Consider the following 19774-nt stretch of genomic DNA (forward strand, 5'->3'; position numbering starts at 1 on the left):
CAGCTTTCTGTACTGAATCAAAAATCTGATGAGCAAGAAAGTTTTGAAATTCTTTCAGTTAACGACTGACCTGAGTATCGTAAAAACACACACACACACACACACACACACACACACACACACACACACACACACACACACACCCCTTCATAGTCTTACCTGTTTTGTGAGCAGTTTCCACAACATCCATGTATGCTGATGGATCATCAGCTTTTATGAATGAGTCTATTGCTTCTTTAACCATTCCCTGCTGCAATTGAGCTTTTGCAAGCTGACTCCAAACAGCTGGTTCATTGCATCTTTCAGCAAATTCATATGCCCGATCAAGATTTTGTACATTGTCAATCAATACCTACAAAGAAATTTAAATGAATGTATACAACTTTCACATTGCTGACATTATACTGGATGCTCAGATGTGCACTCTACCTGGATTGCTGAAGTGTTCACATCAAATTTTTTGAAAATTGCAAATGCTTCTTCATACAACTGATTATTAATTGCAATATTTGCAATATCTGGTGCATCATAGTTATCTAAGCGGTTAATGTATTCCATTACACGGCTGCGATCAGCTTTTATGGCTGTCAGGATCAATAAATTTTGAAGGTTTCTGTAAAGAAGATAGTTTCACAGCACTAACAGTATATTCTCTGATCAGAATGGTGATGATTTTGAATGTCACACTGGCAACACTAATACAAACCTATGGTCACTAAACACAGAATTGTCTAGGACAATTTTTTCTAGTAGCTCTATAAGTTCGTTCGGGAGATCAGCCGTCATGAAGGCCTTTACAGTTACTGATATATCCTCTGGATCCTGGGTCTCTGACAATGCAGTCTGCACCACCTAAAGAAAAATAAGTCAGACAAAAATAAGTCAGTCTTACTTAAAGAATTCTTAAGAAATGGCCAATTAAAGTAATTGGTTTAATATTTACTTGGTCTATGAGAGGCCTTTTGTATGGGTTGTTTTCATTTAGCACTTCAGCCCAGAGTTCAGGATCCCTTCTTCGAACCAGGTACCTGAAAATAAATTCATTGCGTTATGGAACTATGCTGTTTAATAGCCCCCCCCCCCCCCCCCCCAACACACAAACACAAACACACACACACAACTTAATTAAAAATGCAATAATGATCATTAGTTTCAAGGTAACTAACAATCCCCATAGCAATACTAAAAGGAAAGTAATTTAAATAAAATTGTTATGTTTCTATTAATACTCCACTGATTATAGTGAAGTACTTCTGTACTACATTACTTGTTTCACACATTAACAAAGCTATCAAATTTTATGACCAATAGAAACATGCTACAGTAAAATACCTTCGGAGACAGTATGCACTATTAACACGACAATTGCTTTCTGAAACACATCTTAGACAGTGGCCGAACAAATTTATAACCATGCAATTAAGGTTTGATGTGGAACTTCCTTGTCTGCAAATCTGGTAAGTAATATATTGCTTTTTACAATTCTTAACTATTATGAAGTAAAGATGTGACTGGTACAGTACAGGAAACCAACAGTAAGTCCAACAATTCTTCCCTTCAATGTCCTCAAATTCTCATAAGAATTTACACAATTTAAAAGGACTGCAGCATTGAATATCAAAATCTTTCTTTGTTGGGGAGCAGGAAATCACCACAGAGTTCTCAAAATTTTCCGAACTGCATCTGGAAGTTGTTCACGTAGTAAAAAGCCACTTACTTTGCAAAGTACCTTTCAAGTGTTTTAATTTGCATGAAGTGACTTACACAATGAAATACTTCTTTTAATTATACACCAGCATTAATTTTAAGCTCATGACCTGCAGTATGTTGCCAAATTCATGAGCTTTGAAGTCCCTTCCATTAAGCCACAGAATATAGTAATTTTGTTATGGAAAGGATAGTTGCTACTCACCATATAGCAGAGATGCTGTGTCACAGATTGCACAACAAAAATACTGTCAAAAAAGAGCTTATCTGCGACTCCAGCATCTCCACTATATGGCGAGTAGTAAGAATCCTTTTCATAATATTGTGACAGCCCATCCTGCATTTTCCTTTGTAGAATCATCTGAAAACCTGCTTAGAAAAGTAATTGTGTATTTCATGTAATAGTCCCTGCCCATCTAAATTTGAAGTCGATGTACGCAATACTAGATTAAAGAGGAAATAAATAAACACTAATCCAATTTCAGTACACACACACACACACACACACACACACACACACACACACACACACACACACGAATTCTTCCAAAAATTTTATGGGCTGCCCAACACCAATTTGAGTTTCATAGGCACTTTACATGAAAAAATTATGAAGGAACAGAGCTCAACCACATTAACAATAACAAGTAACATTAAGTTCCAAACCACATTGTGCAGAGTTTCAGAGTGTGTGTTTAATAATATTCAAGACAACAGATGCCTTTATTCCAAGTGTTTGGCTTCACAAAGCAGTTCATGCTCAGGATGATGCCAAAGAAATTTACAAAAAGGGAATAAATAAGCAGCCAATCTGAACTAAGCTAAATAAAATTTCACACACAATACACTAAAAACTGCAACAATGCACTACATAGCAAAAATCTTGACATTCCCAAGCATCATGAACAAAACCAACATGTACACAACATTAAAGCAAGAAAATTCTATGAAGTTTTCAAACTAATTACCTCTATTTGGTTCTTACCTGGCTTCTGACTTGAACAGAGAGTTCTCATTACAAACATTAATTAGCTCTCTGTCACACTGGCCCCGTTCATATGCAACACAAGCTAGATGAGGATCTCTCTTCTCGCAGTATTTTCCTACAACACGGCTATCATAGAACTGATTCTCCCTAGGAAAGAAAAAATTATAAAGTATGTACTAAATCCATTAAGTTAGCACTTTTGCATGCATAGACAGTATTTTTGGCAGTTTTAGTGAAGAAAGTTTCATTCACTTGCATACTGGGCATTAACAAACATCTACCAAGAAAATGTAGCAATCACTCAGGTGCAACAGCTCAATTGTTTAGTACAAAGGACAGCCAAACTTCTAACATTAATCTTTAAACTAGAAAGGTACATAATTTTTCATTTATTTGCACGTATACTGCTGACACAGTACACACAAATCTCTGCACCACAATATTTCAGCTTGCCTCTAGAAATGCCAAACAAAAATACTGCCATACCCCCATTGAAGGAATGTAGAGTGGCAACTCATTTTCAGTAGCAGCAGAAATGTTGCATCTGTAGGACTAATCCAGATTACTTCTTTGTTACAAATTTAAAAATATGCCACTAGTGCAGTATCTGTCAACCCAACAATTTTATTGTGTGCTGCATTGTTCTTAGACATTCAATAGTGAATGAAATATTCTGATGGGGTGAACTTCAGTATTAGCCCAAACGGAAGAAAAGTTGGCATCAGTACCTAAGAGCTATAGTATCTTCCATTTCAGATACTACACACTCCAGCTGCAGAATATTTATGAACTGCACAGGATTTGTCAGAATGTTATATAACAAAAAATGCATTACCTTTAATTTGCCAGGAGAGAGCAAGTAATACATAGTGTGCTTTTTTTTACACAGTGTTTTTTTTTTTAAAAAGAAAAATCATTCATAGCCATTTCCAAGATGATTGTTAGGTTGAAAGTTAGTAGTACAGCTTAAATAGCTGCACATGGAACTGGTAGCCATGTTATTTTCAATAAACACGTTTTCACTGGGCAGTTCTTTCCTAACGTGTCTCCAGTTCCAATATGCAGGATAGATTGGCATCCGACAGAACACCTAAAATTTAATTCCATATGCCCTCTACCATGCTCTATGAAGTTTTATTTCATTACACTACCACATAATTTCTCAAGAAAATTACAGAAGACTGAGGAATTGAAATTAAAGGTTAGTACAATTGACAAAACTGCTTTGACATTTTGTAAAGAGTGTATGACATTAATATCTCACAATTTGCAACATGTTTTAAGTAACTTAAATTTCAGAAGAGGGTTCAAACTGCTTAGTGTTTATTTAAAACTTTGTATTCTTATCCTAGGTCAGCACAACTATCAACTGTCTGAATATAGAGAAAGCAGTTCTAAGATGACCGAACAAAGAACCAAACAGTTTTCTATTACAATATCATCTTGTGGGGTTAACAGAAGTGTCAAAGTTGGTTGCCTGCTTTAATCTCACAGTATGTTCTTTTCTAATGTTTCACTAGTGTGAAGTACTATTTATAGGTACTTCTGAAACTACAGGAAATTCCACATGTTCTTTCTTTTTGTCTACTGCCATACACAGTATTCTAAGGCACAGGTGGGTAAATGGCAGCCCACACCTGGCATAAAGAACTTTCGGGTACACACAGAACCAGTCTTCTCAAAAGATATGTTTTGAGGTATATTTTGATGGCTTGGCATGCCACAGCAATGCAGTACCTATAAACATTAAAGTCACACACACTATAGCTTTGACTTCATGCACTATGAGTGTCACTGTCATCTTTAGGGAGCTCACCAACTGAACTGTGTATCACATGTGGGCCCCATGCCTGTTCTAAGGTTTTCACCAACATGTCAGGTGATGCACATTTATTACTTCTTACTCTTAATCTGCACCCGCATATTATGTTTTTAGTATCAAAAGGAATTTTATTTTAATACACAAATTTTCAGACTGTTGGCAACAATTGCACTCAACGAGCTTTCTATCATTTTAATTCATCACATGTTATTAAGTGTAAATACATGATGAAAATGGAAACACGTTGTGACTTATAGTGTGCACAATGCAGAACACAATTCAAAATGACAACACCTCAAACATTCTCAAAATAAATCAACTTTTTTCCTAATCTGATGTATCTGCAAAATAATCTGACCAAATTTCACGTAATTAAACTGAAATGTGAGTCAATCTACATGGAATCGAAAATACTAAGCAAATGCTTCCAAAATGAAAAGCTAATATGGCAAGACTGTGCTTTGACTGGGCCTGTAAAAATGCAAACCATTAAGCTCTGACAAGCTGTATTAGTAGTCTGACATCAAATGTATCTTACTTTAAGAATCTTTCAGGATTATTGTTGCTATCTATGTAGATCTTCGCCAGGGCATTGTGTGTAGCTGGTTCTACACAGCCCTCATGAACACGAGATTCAAGCCATGGCAGAAGCAATTTCAGTCTGTTCCGTTTTTCAACTTCTTCTACCAATTCATCTGTGGAAAACTGCCCACGGACAACCAATATCAAGTTCTTTATAATATCTTCTGAACAGTCCACATCTAAAAGCCCTCCAACAACAACTGGCAACCTTGATGGATTCACCTGGAAGTTTAAACATTGACATAAAAAGCAAAATTTAATTTTGTCAGTGTATTATAAGTTAAATACTGTCACTTTCCATCTTTAAATATAGGTTATGAGAGAGACTTTACAACTGACCACATAAAATAATTAAGTAATTATAATAAGTATACTGAAACACTTTTGTACACTTTACACCACTATTGGAAAACAGATGTCTTAGTTTACCTTTTGCACATATATTTCAATGTACTTCTGTAAGTTGTTGCGATAAAGATATAACACCAAATCGTGGACGAAATCAAATCTATCGCAAACAATGATCAATGGCAACTGGTCAGTAAGCTTTGCTTCTTTTAAGAAGTTTTTAACACGTTCTGCATTATAACAATTAGACTCTCTGCAGATACGTTCCACTTCTTTTATTTGACCAGTCTTGCACGCAGCCTGCAAAAGCAAACATCAAATACAGTAATTACGTAATCTTTACATTTCTTGATAATTTTAGTCTTGACATCTTAATATTAACCTAACTATATATTTTACATAACACCATAAATCAAGGTATTTCAGCCTGTAAAACTGAACTGAGCTTTTCCTTCTTGCTTGATGCTTGACACGACGTTCTATAATTTTACTTTTATTAGATCAGTATTAAAAACTTTAATTTTAATTTAATTGTTTTAAACTTGGCTGTCTCTTAATTATGAGCATAGAAGAGTTTGTTGCACTCTATGGAATTTGTATTACTTTTCAATTTCCTCCTGGCTGATTTCTTTATTAATCCTATATTTACTAACTACTACTGTGTTAACAGCTGATAAGATTCTCTTATGAACATAGTTCTGCACATACTGTAATTCAGTACTTTGTGAATGACCAAATAAGCTTGCATGTTATATTAATGGCATAGCTGTTTTACAAAGTGGTCAAAGATGTAAATCTGTGACGTCAATGTACTTATAGATGGTAACCTTTTCAGGACCTGCTTTTATATCTTGGTCCTTTATGCCAGCAGTTACTTTAATTTTGTTTCTTCGAAGTTCCTCAGCTGTATATTATATGAAAATGCCTTCACATATTTGGCCTCATTCTGTGTGTAAGAAGACCTGCTTCAGTTCCCTCTATGGTGTATCCTAATTTTAGATAATTACGAGGTGCATTCAAGTTCTAAGGCCTCCGATTTTTTTTCTAATTAACTAATCACCCGAAATCGATGAAACTGACATTACTTCTTGACGTAATCCCCCTGCAGATGTACACATTTTTCACAACGCTGACGCCATGATTCCATGGCAGCGGCGAAGGCTTCTTTAGGAGTCTGTTTTGACCACTGGAAAATCACTGAGGCAATAGCAGCACGGCTGGTGAATGTGCGGCCACGGAGATTCTTTCATTGTTGGAAAAAGCCAAAAGTCACTAGGAGCCAGGTCAGGTGAGTAGGGAGCATGAGGAATCACTTCAAAGTTGTTATCACGAAGAAACTGTTGCGTAACGCTAGCACGATGTGCTATAGCGTTGTCTTGGTGAAACAGCACACGCGCAGCCCTTCCCTGATGTTTTTGTTGCAGTGCAGGAAGGAATTTGTTCTTCAAAACATTTTCATAGGATGCACCTGTTACCACAGTGCTCTTTGGAACGCAATGGGTAAGGATTACGCCCTTGCTGTCCCAGAACATGGACACCACCATTTTTTCAGCACTGGCGGTTACCCGAAATTTTTTGGTGGCGGTGAATCTGTGTGCTTCCATTGAGCTGACTGGCGCTTTGTTTCTGGATTGAAAAATGGCATCCACGTCTCATCAATTGTCACAACCGACGAAAAGAAAGTCCCATTCATGCTGTCGTTGCACGTCAACATTGCTTGGCAACATGCCACACGGGCAGCCATGTGGTCGTCCATCAGCATTCATGGCACCCACCTGGATGACACTTTGCATTTTCAGGTCGTCATGCAGGATTGTGTACACAGAACCCACAGAAATGCCAACTCTGGAGGCGATCTGTTTAACAGTCATTCAGCGATCCCCAAAACAATTCTCTCCACTATCTCGATCATGTCGTCAGACCGGCTTGTGCGAGCCCGAGGTTGTTTCAGTTTGTTGTCACACGATGTTCTGCCTTCATTAAACTGTCGCACCCACGAACGCACTTTCGACACATCCATAACTCCATCACCACATGTCTCCAACTGTCTATGAGTTTCAATTGGTTTCACACCACACAAATTCAGAAAACGAATGATTGCACGCTGTTCAAGTAAGGAAAACGTCGCCATTTTAAGTATTGAAATTGTTCTCATTCTCGCCGCTGGCGGTAAAATTCCATCTGCCGTACGGTGCTGCCATCTCTGAGACGTATTGACAATGAACGCGGCCTCATTTTAAAACAATGCGCATGTTTCTATCTCTTTCCAGTCCGGAGAAAAAAATTGGAGGCCTTAGAACTTGAATGCACCTCGTAATTATACTGAAGAATTCTTTACAGATATTACACTCTGGCATTTATCAGAATCTAAATCATGTCGTAAAAGCTAATAATTTATCTACTTCTCTGAAAGTCACCTTACAATGTGGAAGGTTATTTGGGTACCATCCTCACCATCCCAAATTCCCTGTTCATGTCACAAAACAGTTCATGGAAAGAATGAAGGTTGGTATGCTTTCATGTGAACTTTAATCTCTAATTTTATGTTCATGGTCTTTTCCCAACACCATTACACAGAATGCCTCTTAGCACCTGCACGACACTTTTGCATTTACTATACGAATTTTTATATAAAGGCATTGCTCTTGTTTGGATCCTCATTTTCTGTATCAGTCTTACCTAGCACAGATCCTGGACAGACAAGCAATATTTAAGTACTGGGTGAATGAGAATTTTTGTAAGCTACCTCATTCTGCAAACATCCTCCAAGCTGTGGTTAAGCCATGTCTCCGCAATAGCCTTTCTTCCAGGAGTGCTAGTTCTGCAAGGTTCGCAGGAGAGCTGCTGTAGTTTGACTACACTTCCAGAGCATTCTTCCAATGAATCTCAGTGTGGCATATGCCTTTCCTGTTACTAGTTTTATTGGTTATGGCACTTTAAATTGCTCTGTACACATACTCATTAATATTTAATGAGCACTACTACTTCCAGTGGCTTCTGCAGTCTTTTTATTATAGAACAATGGATCTTTCAGCTTGTTTATGTGCACTACTTTATATCTATTTATGTTGAGATGTCAATTGCAAATTCTGGCACCAACAGTTCTAGATACAATCCTTGAAAGTATCATGGAACTTCCACTGTAATTAACTAGTTAATTTTTATGTATTGCAGACACTAATTGCCCTTTAAACATTCCTTGTGGTACATTCAAAACATCTTAAGATTTCTCACCATTGAGAACATCATGGTGGGTTAATTTTCTTTAAGTGGGGTACCACCGTTTCTGAAGAGCAGGGATGGAAAACTTCAATTTGCCTCAACACTGTTGTGTTTGCTAGAAACTCTTCAGACGAATCACACAGCTTGTCTTATTCCAATGCTCATATTTTGTTCTTTAGGCAGCAGTGTGGAGCTGTATCCAAGGCCTTCCTTGAGTCAAAAAGCACAACATATACCTGGATGCTGCTATCTACTGCTTTGTGTCCCATGATTAAACAGCTGGGTTTCACATGATCAATTTTATGCTACCCATGTTGATGACAAAAAATGAAATTTTCGGTGTCCATAAATGGATTAAGTGAGTGCGTATAGTTTTGGGCACCTGTTCCGACAGGTCTCGAGTATAGTTACGACACACGCCTTTTCAAATCACAAGAAACAATTTGCTACAGTACACTGCTATTAGACATGGGTCAGATTCTTTCACATGCTCTATGTACAATCTTGGTATCCCATCTGGTCTACTGTCCGCACAAAGTTGACACACTGTGCAACAACTCACTAGAGTGACTGAAGACGTTTCCCATTTATGGTCACTCAAATCAGCCACCGCACTGAGCGTCAAAAGCTTGCGTGGACAGTAATGGTCTTACCTCTTAAGAGATTATAGTTTCTTTTGATTCTGTGGTTACTTATATTGATGTTTGCCGCTGATGAGCATATGACAGTTTCGAGGAGGAACCACAGTACAATCTTCCTCTGTGAAACAGTTTTGGAAAACTGTTGCTAGTACTACAGCCTTCTCTGTGTTCATCCTATGTTTTGATACCATTATGATCACAGTGTGTGTGTATAGATGGCTTTGATCCATTTATTGACTTTGCTTTAGAACAAAACTTCTCAGGGTTTTCTGTGGAGTCAGTAGATAGAATTTACTTTCAAATTACTTGAAAGCTTCAATGCATGGCTGGCTATATTTGTTTACATTTCTTTTTGGTTTTGTTCATGTATGTTAATATTTTGTTACATTTACATTGGCAGGGAAGCTCCAATTATGTACTAGCTTTCTAAAATGGCTGACTAACGATGGCAGGTGTATTCCATTCCTTCCAACTCTGCTTGGCACATATCTGTCTAAGGCATATTGTACAATACTTTTAAGCTTTGTCCATTGATTCTCAACATTGGCAGTACTGGAGACGAAATTTTCATGTTGACCTCTCGAGTAATCTGTATTACATGCATATCAAAAAGAGTTTGGCATCACCCATGTACCCAGAGCTCCTGAAGATAAACATTGATTGCGGATATTGTCTCACAGACAGTCCCTTTGACTGTTCTAAGATGTCACTAAACTCACCTAAAGATGTAAACAACCATGCATGAGCAGCATGTATTAAATGGGGGGTGGCGGGTCCAACAACCGATCAGTTCCAGTCATTTCATTAGGAAGGAGGTACACTGCTTGTGTTGTCTGTAGTTCAACCAGCCCTGGATGGTAAATACCACAATTCGATCGCAGCCGCATTGTTACTTTGTGCCAGGAAGGGCTCTCAACAAGGGAAGTGTCCAGGCGTCTCAGAGTGAACCAAAATGATGTTCGGACATGGAGAAGATACAGAGAGACAGGAACTGTTGACGTACTTCGCTCAGGCCGCCCAAGGATTACAACTGCAGTGGATGACCGCTACCTACGGATTGTGACTGACGAACCCTGACAGCAACATCACCATGCTGAATAATGATTTTCGCACAGCCACAGGACATCATGTTACGACTCAAACTGTGCACAATAGGCTGCACAATATGCAACTTCACTCCACACGTCCATCTTTGCAACCACGACACCATGCAGCGTTGTACAGGGGGGACCCAACATGTCGAATGGATCACTGAGGACTGCCATCACGTTCTCTTCACTGATGAGTGTCATGTTTATCTTGAACCAGACAATCATCGGAGACATGTTTGGAGGCAACCCGGTTAGGTGTTATGCGGAGCCAACACACACACACACACACCATTAGTGTGTGACTAATATGTGAATAGAGAATGAGATTTTCACTCTGCAGCGGAGTGTGCGCTGATATGAAACTTCCTGGCAGATTAAAACTGTGTGCCCGACCGAGACTCAAACTCGGGACCTTTGCCTTTCGCGGGCAAGTGCTCTACCATCTGAGCTACCGAAGCACGACTCACGGCCGGTACTCACAGCTTTACTTCTGCCAGTATCTCGTCTCCTACCTTCCAAACTTTACAGAAGCTCTCCTGCGTACCTAGCAGAGAATCTCATTCTGGAAACATCCCCCAGGCTGTGGCTAAGCCATGTCTCCGCTATATCCTTTCTTTCAGGAGTGCTAGTTCTGCTAGGTACGCAGGAGAGCTTCTGTAAAGTTTGGAAGGTAGGAGACGAGATACTGGCAGAAGTAAAGCTGTGAGTACCGGCCGTGAGTCGTGCTTCGGTAGCTCAGATGGTAGAGCACTTGCCCGCGAAAGGCAAAGGTCCCGAGTTCGAGTCTCGGTCGGGCACACAGTTTTAATCTGCCAGGAAGTTTAATATGTGAATAGCATCACCCCACCGATAGTGCAACCATATCAGCAGCATATTGGTGAGGCATTTGCGTTTATGGGCGATAATTTGCGCTCTCATTGTGCATATCTTGGTTGGTTGATTTAAAAGAGGGGGTGAGGGACCAAACTAGGTCATTGGCCCCTTGTTTCTAATGAAACAATGCTGGAAGTGTGAGAATAAAACAGACGAGACTTAACACAAAACTGAAAGAAAAGACAAGAACGAAGGAAAGGCAACAAACATTAAAAGGAACAAAAGGACAAGAAAACAGACACTAGAAACACAAGAATAAAAAAAGAAAGATTACAGTGGCTGGCCAACCACAAAAATAAAAAGGAAATGCCAGCCAGCTTGCAACAAATTAAAACCTCCACCCTAAAAGCACTAGGGTAGAACACACAGAGGGACAAAGGACATGCACTAAAATTCAGACTGAATGATAAAACCAACCCTCGCGGATGAAACGTAAAACCAATCAGACAATGAGGCCTTGTCTGCTAAAATCAATGATAACGAGTGCAGCAACCGAAGATGAAGTTTCAGGGCAGCCAAACAAGGATAGAGCAGAATATGTGCCACTGTCAACTGAGCACCGCACTGACACCGAGGTGGGTCTTCACGGAGCAGGAGGTAGCCGTGGGTCAGCCAGGCATGGCCAATGCAAAGCTGGCAGAGAACCACAGAGTCCCTGCACGAGGCCCCTCGACTTCCACACATTCGTGGTCCCTTAATGGCTCGCAGTTTGTTGTATGCACTGAGATTTTGCCATTCAGTCTCCCAAAGCGGAAAAATCTTGAGGCGTAATAACTAACGCAGGTCAGTTTCGGGGATGCTGATCTACTCAAGTGGTTTCCGTGTAGCCTGTTTCGCCAGCAAGTTCATTCCCTGGGATTCCGACATGACCAGGGGTCTATATGACCACCACTGAATGGCTGGATCGCTCCAGGGCACAGATTGACTCCTGGATGGACACTACCGAAGGATGACGAGGGTAGCACGGGCCGATAATTTTCAGGCTACTCAAGGAGTCAGTGCATAAAAGAAATGACATCCCACGGCATGAACAGAGATACTGAAGTGCACAAGAAATGGCCACCACCTCTGCAGTGAATACACTACAACCATCGGGTAATGAATGCTGTTCAATATGGCCACTGTTCAATGTAGACAAAGCCAACGTGACCATCAGCCATCGAGTCAGAGCCCCGGCACACATTAAGAATCTAGACGAAGTGACAGCAGAGAGCCACAGGGTTAAAGAGTCCTTTGGGGCCATGTGAAAGGTCCAGATGAAGTTGCGGTTGAGGCGTACACCGTGGAGGTGTATGAACAGACCGCAAGAAGAGGTGGTAAAGGGAAGGACTAGTTCGGAGAGAAGGGACCGCATGCGAACCGCAATTGTTAGCCCCTATCTGGGCTGCCAATGGGGGAGATGGACTGCCACAGGCAGGAAAATGAGACTGTAATTTGGATGATCAGGAGAAGTACGAATGTGTGCAGCGTAACTGGCGAGCAGTTGTGCACATCTGATCTGCAATGGAGGGACCCTAGTCTCCAACAGTACGCTGGTCACCAGACTCTTCCTAAAAGCTCCTGTCGCTAGTCTAACCCCGCAGTGTTGCACAGGGCTGAGTAAATTCAATGCTGAGGGTGCTGGCGAACCATAAACCACACTTCCATAGTCAATTCAAGATTGGACAAGGGCTCTGTAGAGTCACAGCAGAATAGAGCAATCTGCACCCCAATTGGTGTTGCTAGGCCAATGAAGGGCATTGAGATGATGCTTAAGCTGACGGAGATGAGGAAACTAAGTCAATCGAGCGTCGGAAACCAGTCCTAATAATCGATATGTCTCCACTACAGTCAGTGGAGCGCAATGAAGGTAAAGTTCCGAGTCCAGATGAACTGTACGACACTGACAGAAGTGCATAACACACAACTTTGCAGCTGAAAACTGGAAACTGTGGGCTAGAGCCCATGATTGCGCCTTGTGGATGACTTCCTGTAGGCGCCGCTCAGCAACACCCATACTGGAGCAGCAGTACAAAATGCAGTAAAAGCGGGAAGACATATGGCTGAACTTCCAGCACTTAAAGCACCGAAGTGGGTTAGGGATATAGGGCTTTACATCACAGCGTTACACCATCAGCTTGACCTTCTCGGGCAATGTATCACCCTTTAAGACCAAGATGAAGGCACCAGTGCTACCTGATTATCCGTCTGACCCCAATGGACACGCTGGACAAAATTTACACCTCGCCACTCTAAATTGGCGCACAGCTCATTGTCAGACTGAAAAAGAAGGTCGCTGCAAAATATAATACCCTGGACCATATTTAAGCTCTCAGGGGGCATGGTTACAGAAACATCCCCAGCTTGTCTGAAGCAAGTAACATCCGTGACAAGGCAGATGATGCTGTTTTAATGAAGACTGACCCAGATCTCGTTTTGCACAAGCTCTCCACCTCCCCAAATTTGTCCTCTAAATGTTCGACTAAAAACTGAGGCTTCATCAGTGCTGTAACAAGGTACCGAGGCAAGTAAGAGCCGCTGCTATTCTTAGGCTGATGTTCCTCCCATGGTGTGGCCAGGGAGGGGAACGATTTGGGGTCTTACTTCTGTGTGTTGAATTGAGCTCTTGAATGCTTAGAGACTGCTGATGGTTCACCACTGCTTCATCCCGCGTTATTCACCCTGATGCCACCCACTCCGACCAGGGCCCCTTCCCACAGGTGCCACCCAGCCGCAGCTAAGGCCATCTGGCAGGATGGGCATTATGGGGAGTCCCGATGCCCCACGGGGATGGGCGTCTGCTCCTTGGCATATGTGGGAAGTTAATAGCACAGTCATCAGCAGAGCGATCCCTATGTGGTCAGGAGGCTACAACCAACAGGTACATGGTGCTATTCCAATTTTCTGTACAGGTTCTGGAACACACTGAACTGAGGTGATGCAAAACTTTTGATGAGTTTCTTGCCTCTCCTACTAAGCAGAAATATCTTCCTTTATAATTTTGTTTGAAGTGGTGTTTAGTGCTCTAATTTGGTCATAAGCCATAGCACATGTACACTGATGTTTTTTTGAAGTATGTCCTAATTGTGTATTTGATGTATTATTACTAAGTTATGTTAAATGAAACTAAGATACTCAAATGTGTTAATAGCCATCAACATTTTTCTTAATCACACGTTGGTTATGTAGTTTTTATTTCAAAAATAGTGTTTAGTCATAGCCTCTGCAGTGTTGGGCTGTTAATACGCAGTATGAAATTGGCTGAGGCTGCTTCCTGTTACAGAGAAACTAAATACTCCATTTGTAGTATGTCCATTGTTTTATACCACAGATATAGATGTTCAGTAGAAACATGAAATCAATCTTTTTCACAGCACTGAGCACACCATACTAACACTGCATTTTTACATCTGCCACAGTACCATTACAGTATCACCCCAAGAGAACCGATCTGGAGCCAAGTTAAGGGATCTGGACTGTAAAATGAGACTTAAGCTGCCACATGTACTGGAACCAACACACGCAGCTCTTTTCATCTCATTGCCGCATATTGGTGGGATATAGAATGACACTTCATAAGAAAGAGGATAAAATGCGGTGCCAGGGTACATTCATGGATTCTGTTGTTGATCAACTGGTTATCAATGCAGCAGATGACTGTTCCAGTACGGAAATTTATTTCTCGGATTCAGATATGGAAGTAGCTGAGAGATTACCAGACCAATACGGTCAAATCCCTGTAGTATGCTTTTCCGTCAGATATGGCTCGCTCAGAATAGTTACCGTTTAACTTAAGATCTTTTCATCATTCTTGTCTGTAATCAGGATACTACGTTAGGCGAGAACATTATCATTTTATGCTTTCCATCTGGTCGCCTAAGAAGTGTGTTGTAGTGCTGGAGTTATTTGAAGCGATATTGTTTCTTTGGCCATCTCTTTTTACGTACAAACTGCAACTGCTCACATCATTGCAGGCTAATTGGACTACTGGTTGGCCTGTGTTGTCCAAGCTTAAAGTGCCAGTAAATCTGTTGTCCCACACATTATTGCTCAGTCTACGTGTGTGAAATTGCATAAAACATCCTTATGATCATACTTGACTGTAACAATCACAACTTTGCTTCCGCTCCACATGAAACGAAATTCAGTGAGATTCAAGCGAACGTACAAGAATACAAGGTGTAAAGTTTACATGAGGTTTATTCTTATGATGAACAGAATATGTGGGGGCATTGTTATTGTCTGTAAGCAAGACTATCTGGGACTTTTCCATAGACACTATTCCAGTTAACTAATGTATCATCATGTATCTCTGATTATGAGGAATGCTACTCTAATGAGGGATAATAATATTCCGTGGCCAAATTTTGATTACATCTTATCAGGCCTGTGGAGGGATTTCTCTTACCAAAAAAACTGGCACTGCTACAGCAGTCGCTGCTTCCTGTGTAAAACACACCTGATCTAAGCGGGAGTCCTAGAATTCCTACTGGTGCTCAATATCCATTTATCATGTGTACACTGCAACATTTTAAGTTTGCAAAATCAAATGCTTTTATGTTGATGTCCAATACATGCAGACTCAGGCAATCCCATGCCATGCTGTTAATACAATTATCAATGAGCTACTAATTCAAAATTAGTAAGAAATAGCCATGTCAGCAAAGGAAGCAATAAAAGTTAAAGATCGTGATCTAGAGAAATTTAAACAGAATAAGCAATGAATGTCAGAAAAAACAGCAGGTTTTTATTAAAGCAAAGAGACTTCATCTCTGGTTAATTGCATCACAGACTGTTAGTCAAATATGCCATTTAATCATTAGTCAGTGAACAGGAAGTAAGAGAACTGTAAAACAATTACCTGAATGTATTTGAAGTGCACTTCTTGGTCCTGGCTGAAGTTTACTATTGAGCCCAGGAAGTAAAAAAGACCTTCATAGCTCTTGAATGACTCAAACAAATCTATAAGAGCTTTTGTTGTTAGTTGTTCGTGGTATTTTGTGGCAATCTGAAATAAGCAATGAGCATGTAATGTGTATTCAATAATCTTTAACTTTTCTTCTATGAGATAAAGGTTATATTATAAACTTTGTACATAGAGTAACATTTGCTATGAGCTACATATCATAACCAAAGCAGCAAATTCTTTAGATAAACTTAATTTGAAATAAAACACAAATGAGGTTTGGAATTCTAAGTTCAATTATCTTTTTCTAACTGTTTACATCAAAGGCAAAGACATTACAATAAATTTGAAGCTAAGCAAGTCTTTGCGATAGCTTATTATGCCAAATGTTACGCATAATATTTTTATAATTTATGTAAATATGGATGAGATGACAATTTTTCAATAATTATTAAATAATGGATCACCGTCTATTAACCATTTAGTTATGGCCCACCCATCCAAGAGCTACTTTGGCCACATTTCATAACTGACCTCTAACTATTGTTCTTTAAAGTGCAGATAGCTACTTTTATTTCAGATGTGAATACAGATGGGCTGAAAAACTTGTCAACGACCAAATATGAATATTTAAGTGAATGTGTGCTTTTCCAACCATTTTATAAAGCTATTGGCAGCTTAAGAATCAAAGATTTAAGACCATAGCAACAACCAGAGCACTGTATCCACATGGCAAATCCATGTGAGTATCATTCTTATAGCAGGAATACTGGTTTCTTCCATGCACATTAAACTGGATTGTTTGAACAGATCAAATTTTTGGTTCTCTCTTATTTCCTGTAGGAATCTAATTAGGATTGAAAAATCCTGACTCAGTTTCCAGATACATAGAACCAAAATATTGAAGTTATTCTCCTACTGATTCTAATTCTTTGCAACTCTGTTCAAAAATTTTGTTGGGGATCATACCACTATTGTTACTGGTAGGTTTGATCATCAAGCGAGTGTTACGGAAATGCTTCAGGAACTCTGGTGGAGTCTCTAGAGGAAAGGAGGCGTTCTTTTCGTGAATCACTGCTGAGGAAATTTAGAGAACCAGCATTTGAGACCAACTGCAGTAAAGTTTTACTGCCGCCAACTTACATTTTGCGGAAAACCAAAAAGGTAAGAGATTAGGGCTCGTACAGAGGCATATAGGCAGTCATTTTTCCCTTGTTCTGTTTGGGAGTGGAGCAGGGAGAGACAATAATAGTTGTGGTACGAGGTACCCTCCGCCATGCACCGTATGGTGGATTGCGGAGTATGTATGTAGATGTAGACATTTTATAAGTACCCTAACTTTATAGCTGTCTATACAGATAGGTCAAAGCAGGGAGACTCTTGGCTGTTCTACAGTTTCCCAGATCATGTCCTCAAGGTCAGACTGCCTCAAGAATTTACTGTCTTCAGTGCAGAATTGTGTGCCATCTTGTGGGCACTGGACCTGACGAGACGTCCTTCCAGTGCTAAATTTCTTGTCTGTTCAGATTCTGTGAGTGCTGTCCACTCTCCATTGGTACCCAGCAGATAAAGTAATCCTAAAAATCAAGGATGCTCCCCTCAGACTACAACTAGGGAAGGAGGTGTTTTTCTGCGAGGCACATGGGTTTTGCAGGGAACTAAAGGGTAGATCTAGCAGCCTAGGTGGCGTATTCTGATCCTCTGTTATTTCAGTGTGCTGTCCCCCTGCATGCCATTACCTCACTGTTGAGGTACAAAGTCGTGTGTTGATGGGAAGAAGAGTGGCGGGAAGTGACAGTAAGCTCTGTGTAGTAAAGCTGACAACTCGGTTGTGGTGTACGTTCTTGCAGCCACATAATGATGAGGTCCTTCTTACAGAGTTTTTGCGTAGGCCACAGTCATATGACTGGCGTGGGGACCTTCCAGTGTGTGGTGCTTATGGTGTACAGCTCACTTGTGTTTTCCAACCAGTGGGCTGTGGTGGATTTTCTGATTTTGTCATCTATTTTAAGTAATGTTCAAATGAATGTGTTCAGAGTTTTAAAGTTTCATGAATTGTCGAACATCTTTCACAAGCTTTTAGGGAGATGTCTTAATGTGTTAACAGGATGACAGGCTCACACACATTTTTGTAAGTAATCAGTCAGGGACATTTTTACTGTGCAGTTCTTTGTTTTTTTCTTGTTTTACTTGCATTTTAATCTCACGTACAGTTACCTTTACTTTTCCTCTGTTTTAGTTCGTGTGAGGTACTGATTTTGTGGTTGATCAGAGAGAGAGTGTGAAACAATTAGGTTTGTCACATTGGTTTGCTCTGAGTGTAAGGTTGGTGATGACTTTGCCATTAAATGCCCATAAGCTGCTTCACTCTCTCGCTCCTTCGTAACTGGATGTTGGATCAAAAAACTCCTATTGCCGGGTTCTTTAAATCTGAAGCTTGTTCATTTTTAGTTGCTGGCAAGAGTTGTTGGTTCACTAATTTTGTAGTGGTACAAACATGAGACAGTGCAAGTACACTGATCAGCTAGAATATGACTACCTACCTAATAGCCAGTAGCCCACCTCTGGCTTGGATAACAGCAGCAGTGCATTGTGGCATAAACCGTGAGACCTTGGCAAGTTTCTGGAGTTTTGGCACCAAATATGCATGCACATGCACAAAATCCCATAAATTCCGGGGAGGGGCGATGAGTTCTGATACGCTTAATCACATACCAGATGTGTTGGGTCAGGTTCAGATATGGTGAGATGGGAGACCATCACATCAATCAAAACTTCCCACTGTGTTCCTTGAACCAATCCAATCACTCTCCCGATCGTGTGGTGTGGCAGCCTCTGAATTGCTTCTACGTCCTCCCTCAATCTGACCTGATATGGATCCCAAACACTTGAGCAGTACTCAAGAATAAGTCATATTAGTGTTTTGTAAGCGGTCTGTTTTACAGATGAATCACATCTTCACAAAATTCTACCAATGAACCGAAGACGACTATCCGCCTTCCCCACAACTGCCATTACATGCTTGTCCCACTTCATATCGCTCTGCAATATTACGCCCAAATATTTAATCGACGTGACTGTGTCAAACGCTACACTACTAACGGAGTATTCAAATGTTACAGGATTCTTTTTCCTATTCATCTATTTATCTGCAGTAATTTACTTTTAACTATATTTAGAGTTAGCTGCCATTCTTTACACCAATCACAAATCCTGTCCAAGTCACCTTGTATCCTCCTACAGTCAACGACGACACCTTCCCATGCACCACAGCATCATCAGCAAACAGCCGCACATTGCTGTCCACCCTATCCAAAAGAGCATTTATGTAGATAGAAAACAACAGCAGACCTACCACACTTCCCTGGGGCACTCCAGATGATACCCTCACCTCCGATGAACACACACCATCGAGGACAACGTACTGGATTCTATTACTTAGGAAGTCTTCAAGCCACTCATATCTGGGAACCAATCCCATATGCTCGTACCTTAGTTAGGAATCTGCAGCAGGGCCTCGAGCCAAACACTTTCCAGCAGTCAAGGAATATGGCATCCGTCTGATACCCTTCATCCATGGTTCGCAAGATATCATGTGAAAAAAAGGGGTGAGCT

At 40.4% G+C, this 19774-nt stretch overlaps 1 protein-coding gene across 1 annotated transcript in view; it reads right to left on the minus strand.

Moving 5' to 3' along the window:
- Nucleotides 1-19774, minus strand: part of LOC124625761 (clathrin heavy chain) — a 161156-nt gene that overhangs the window by 20257 nt on the left and 121125 nt on the right. The window contains exons 15-22 of the mRNA XM_047149203.1: nt 16115-16261; nt 5529-5747; nt 5056-5321; nt 2693-2842; nt 944-1028; nt 707-852; nt 430-613; nt 160-352 (exon numbers count right to left, since the gene is read on the minus strand). Coding sequence (XP_047005159.1) covers nt 160-352; nt 430-613; nt 707-852; nt 944-1028; nt 2693-2842; nt 5056-5321; nt 5529-5747; nt 16115-16261 — 1390 coding nt within the window. The remainder of the gene's footprint in view (nt 1-159; nt 353-429; nt 614-706; nt 853-943; nt 1029-2692; nt 2843-5055; nt 5322-5528; nt 5748-16114; nt 16262-19774) is intronic.

This window comes from Schistocerca americana, chromosome 8, assembly GCF_021461395.2.
Source record: "Schistocerca americana isolate TAMUIC-IGC-003095 chromosome 8, iqSchAmer2.1, whole genome shotgun sequence".
In the NCBI taxonomy this organism is placed as follows: domain Eukaryota; kingdom Metazoa; phylum Arthropoda; class Insecta; order Orthoptera; family Acrididae; genus Schistocerca; species Schistocerca americana.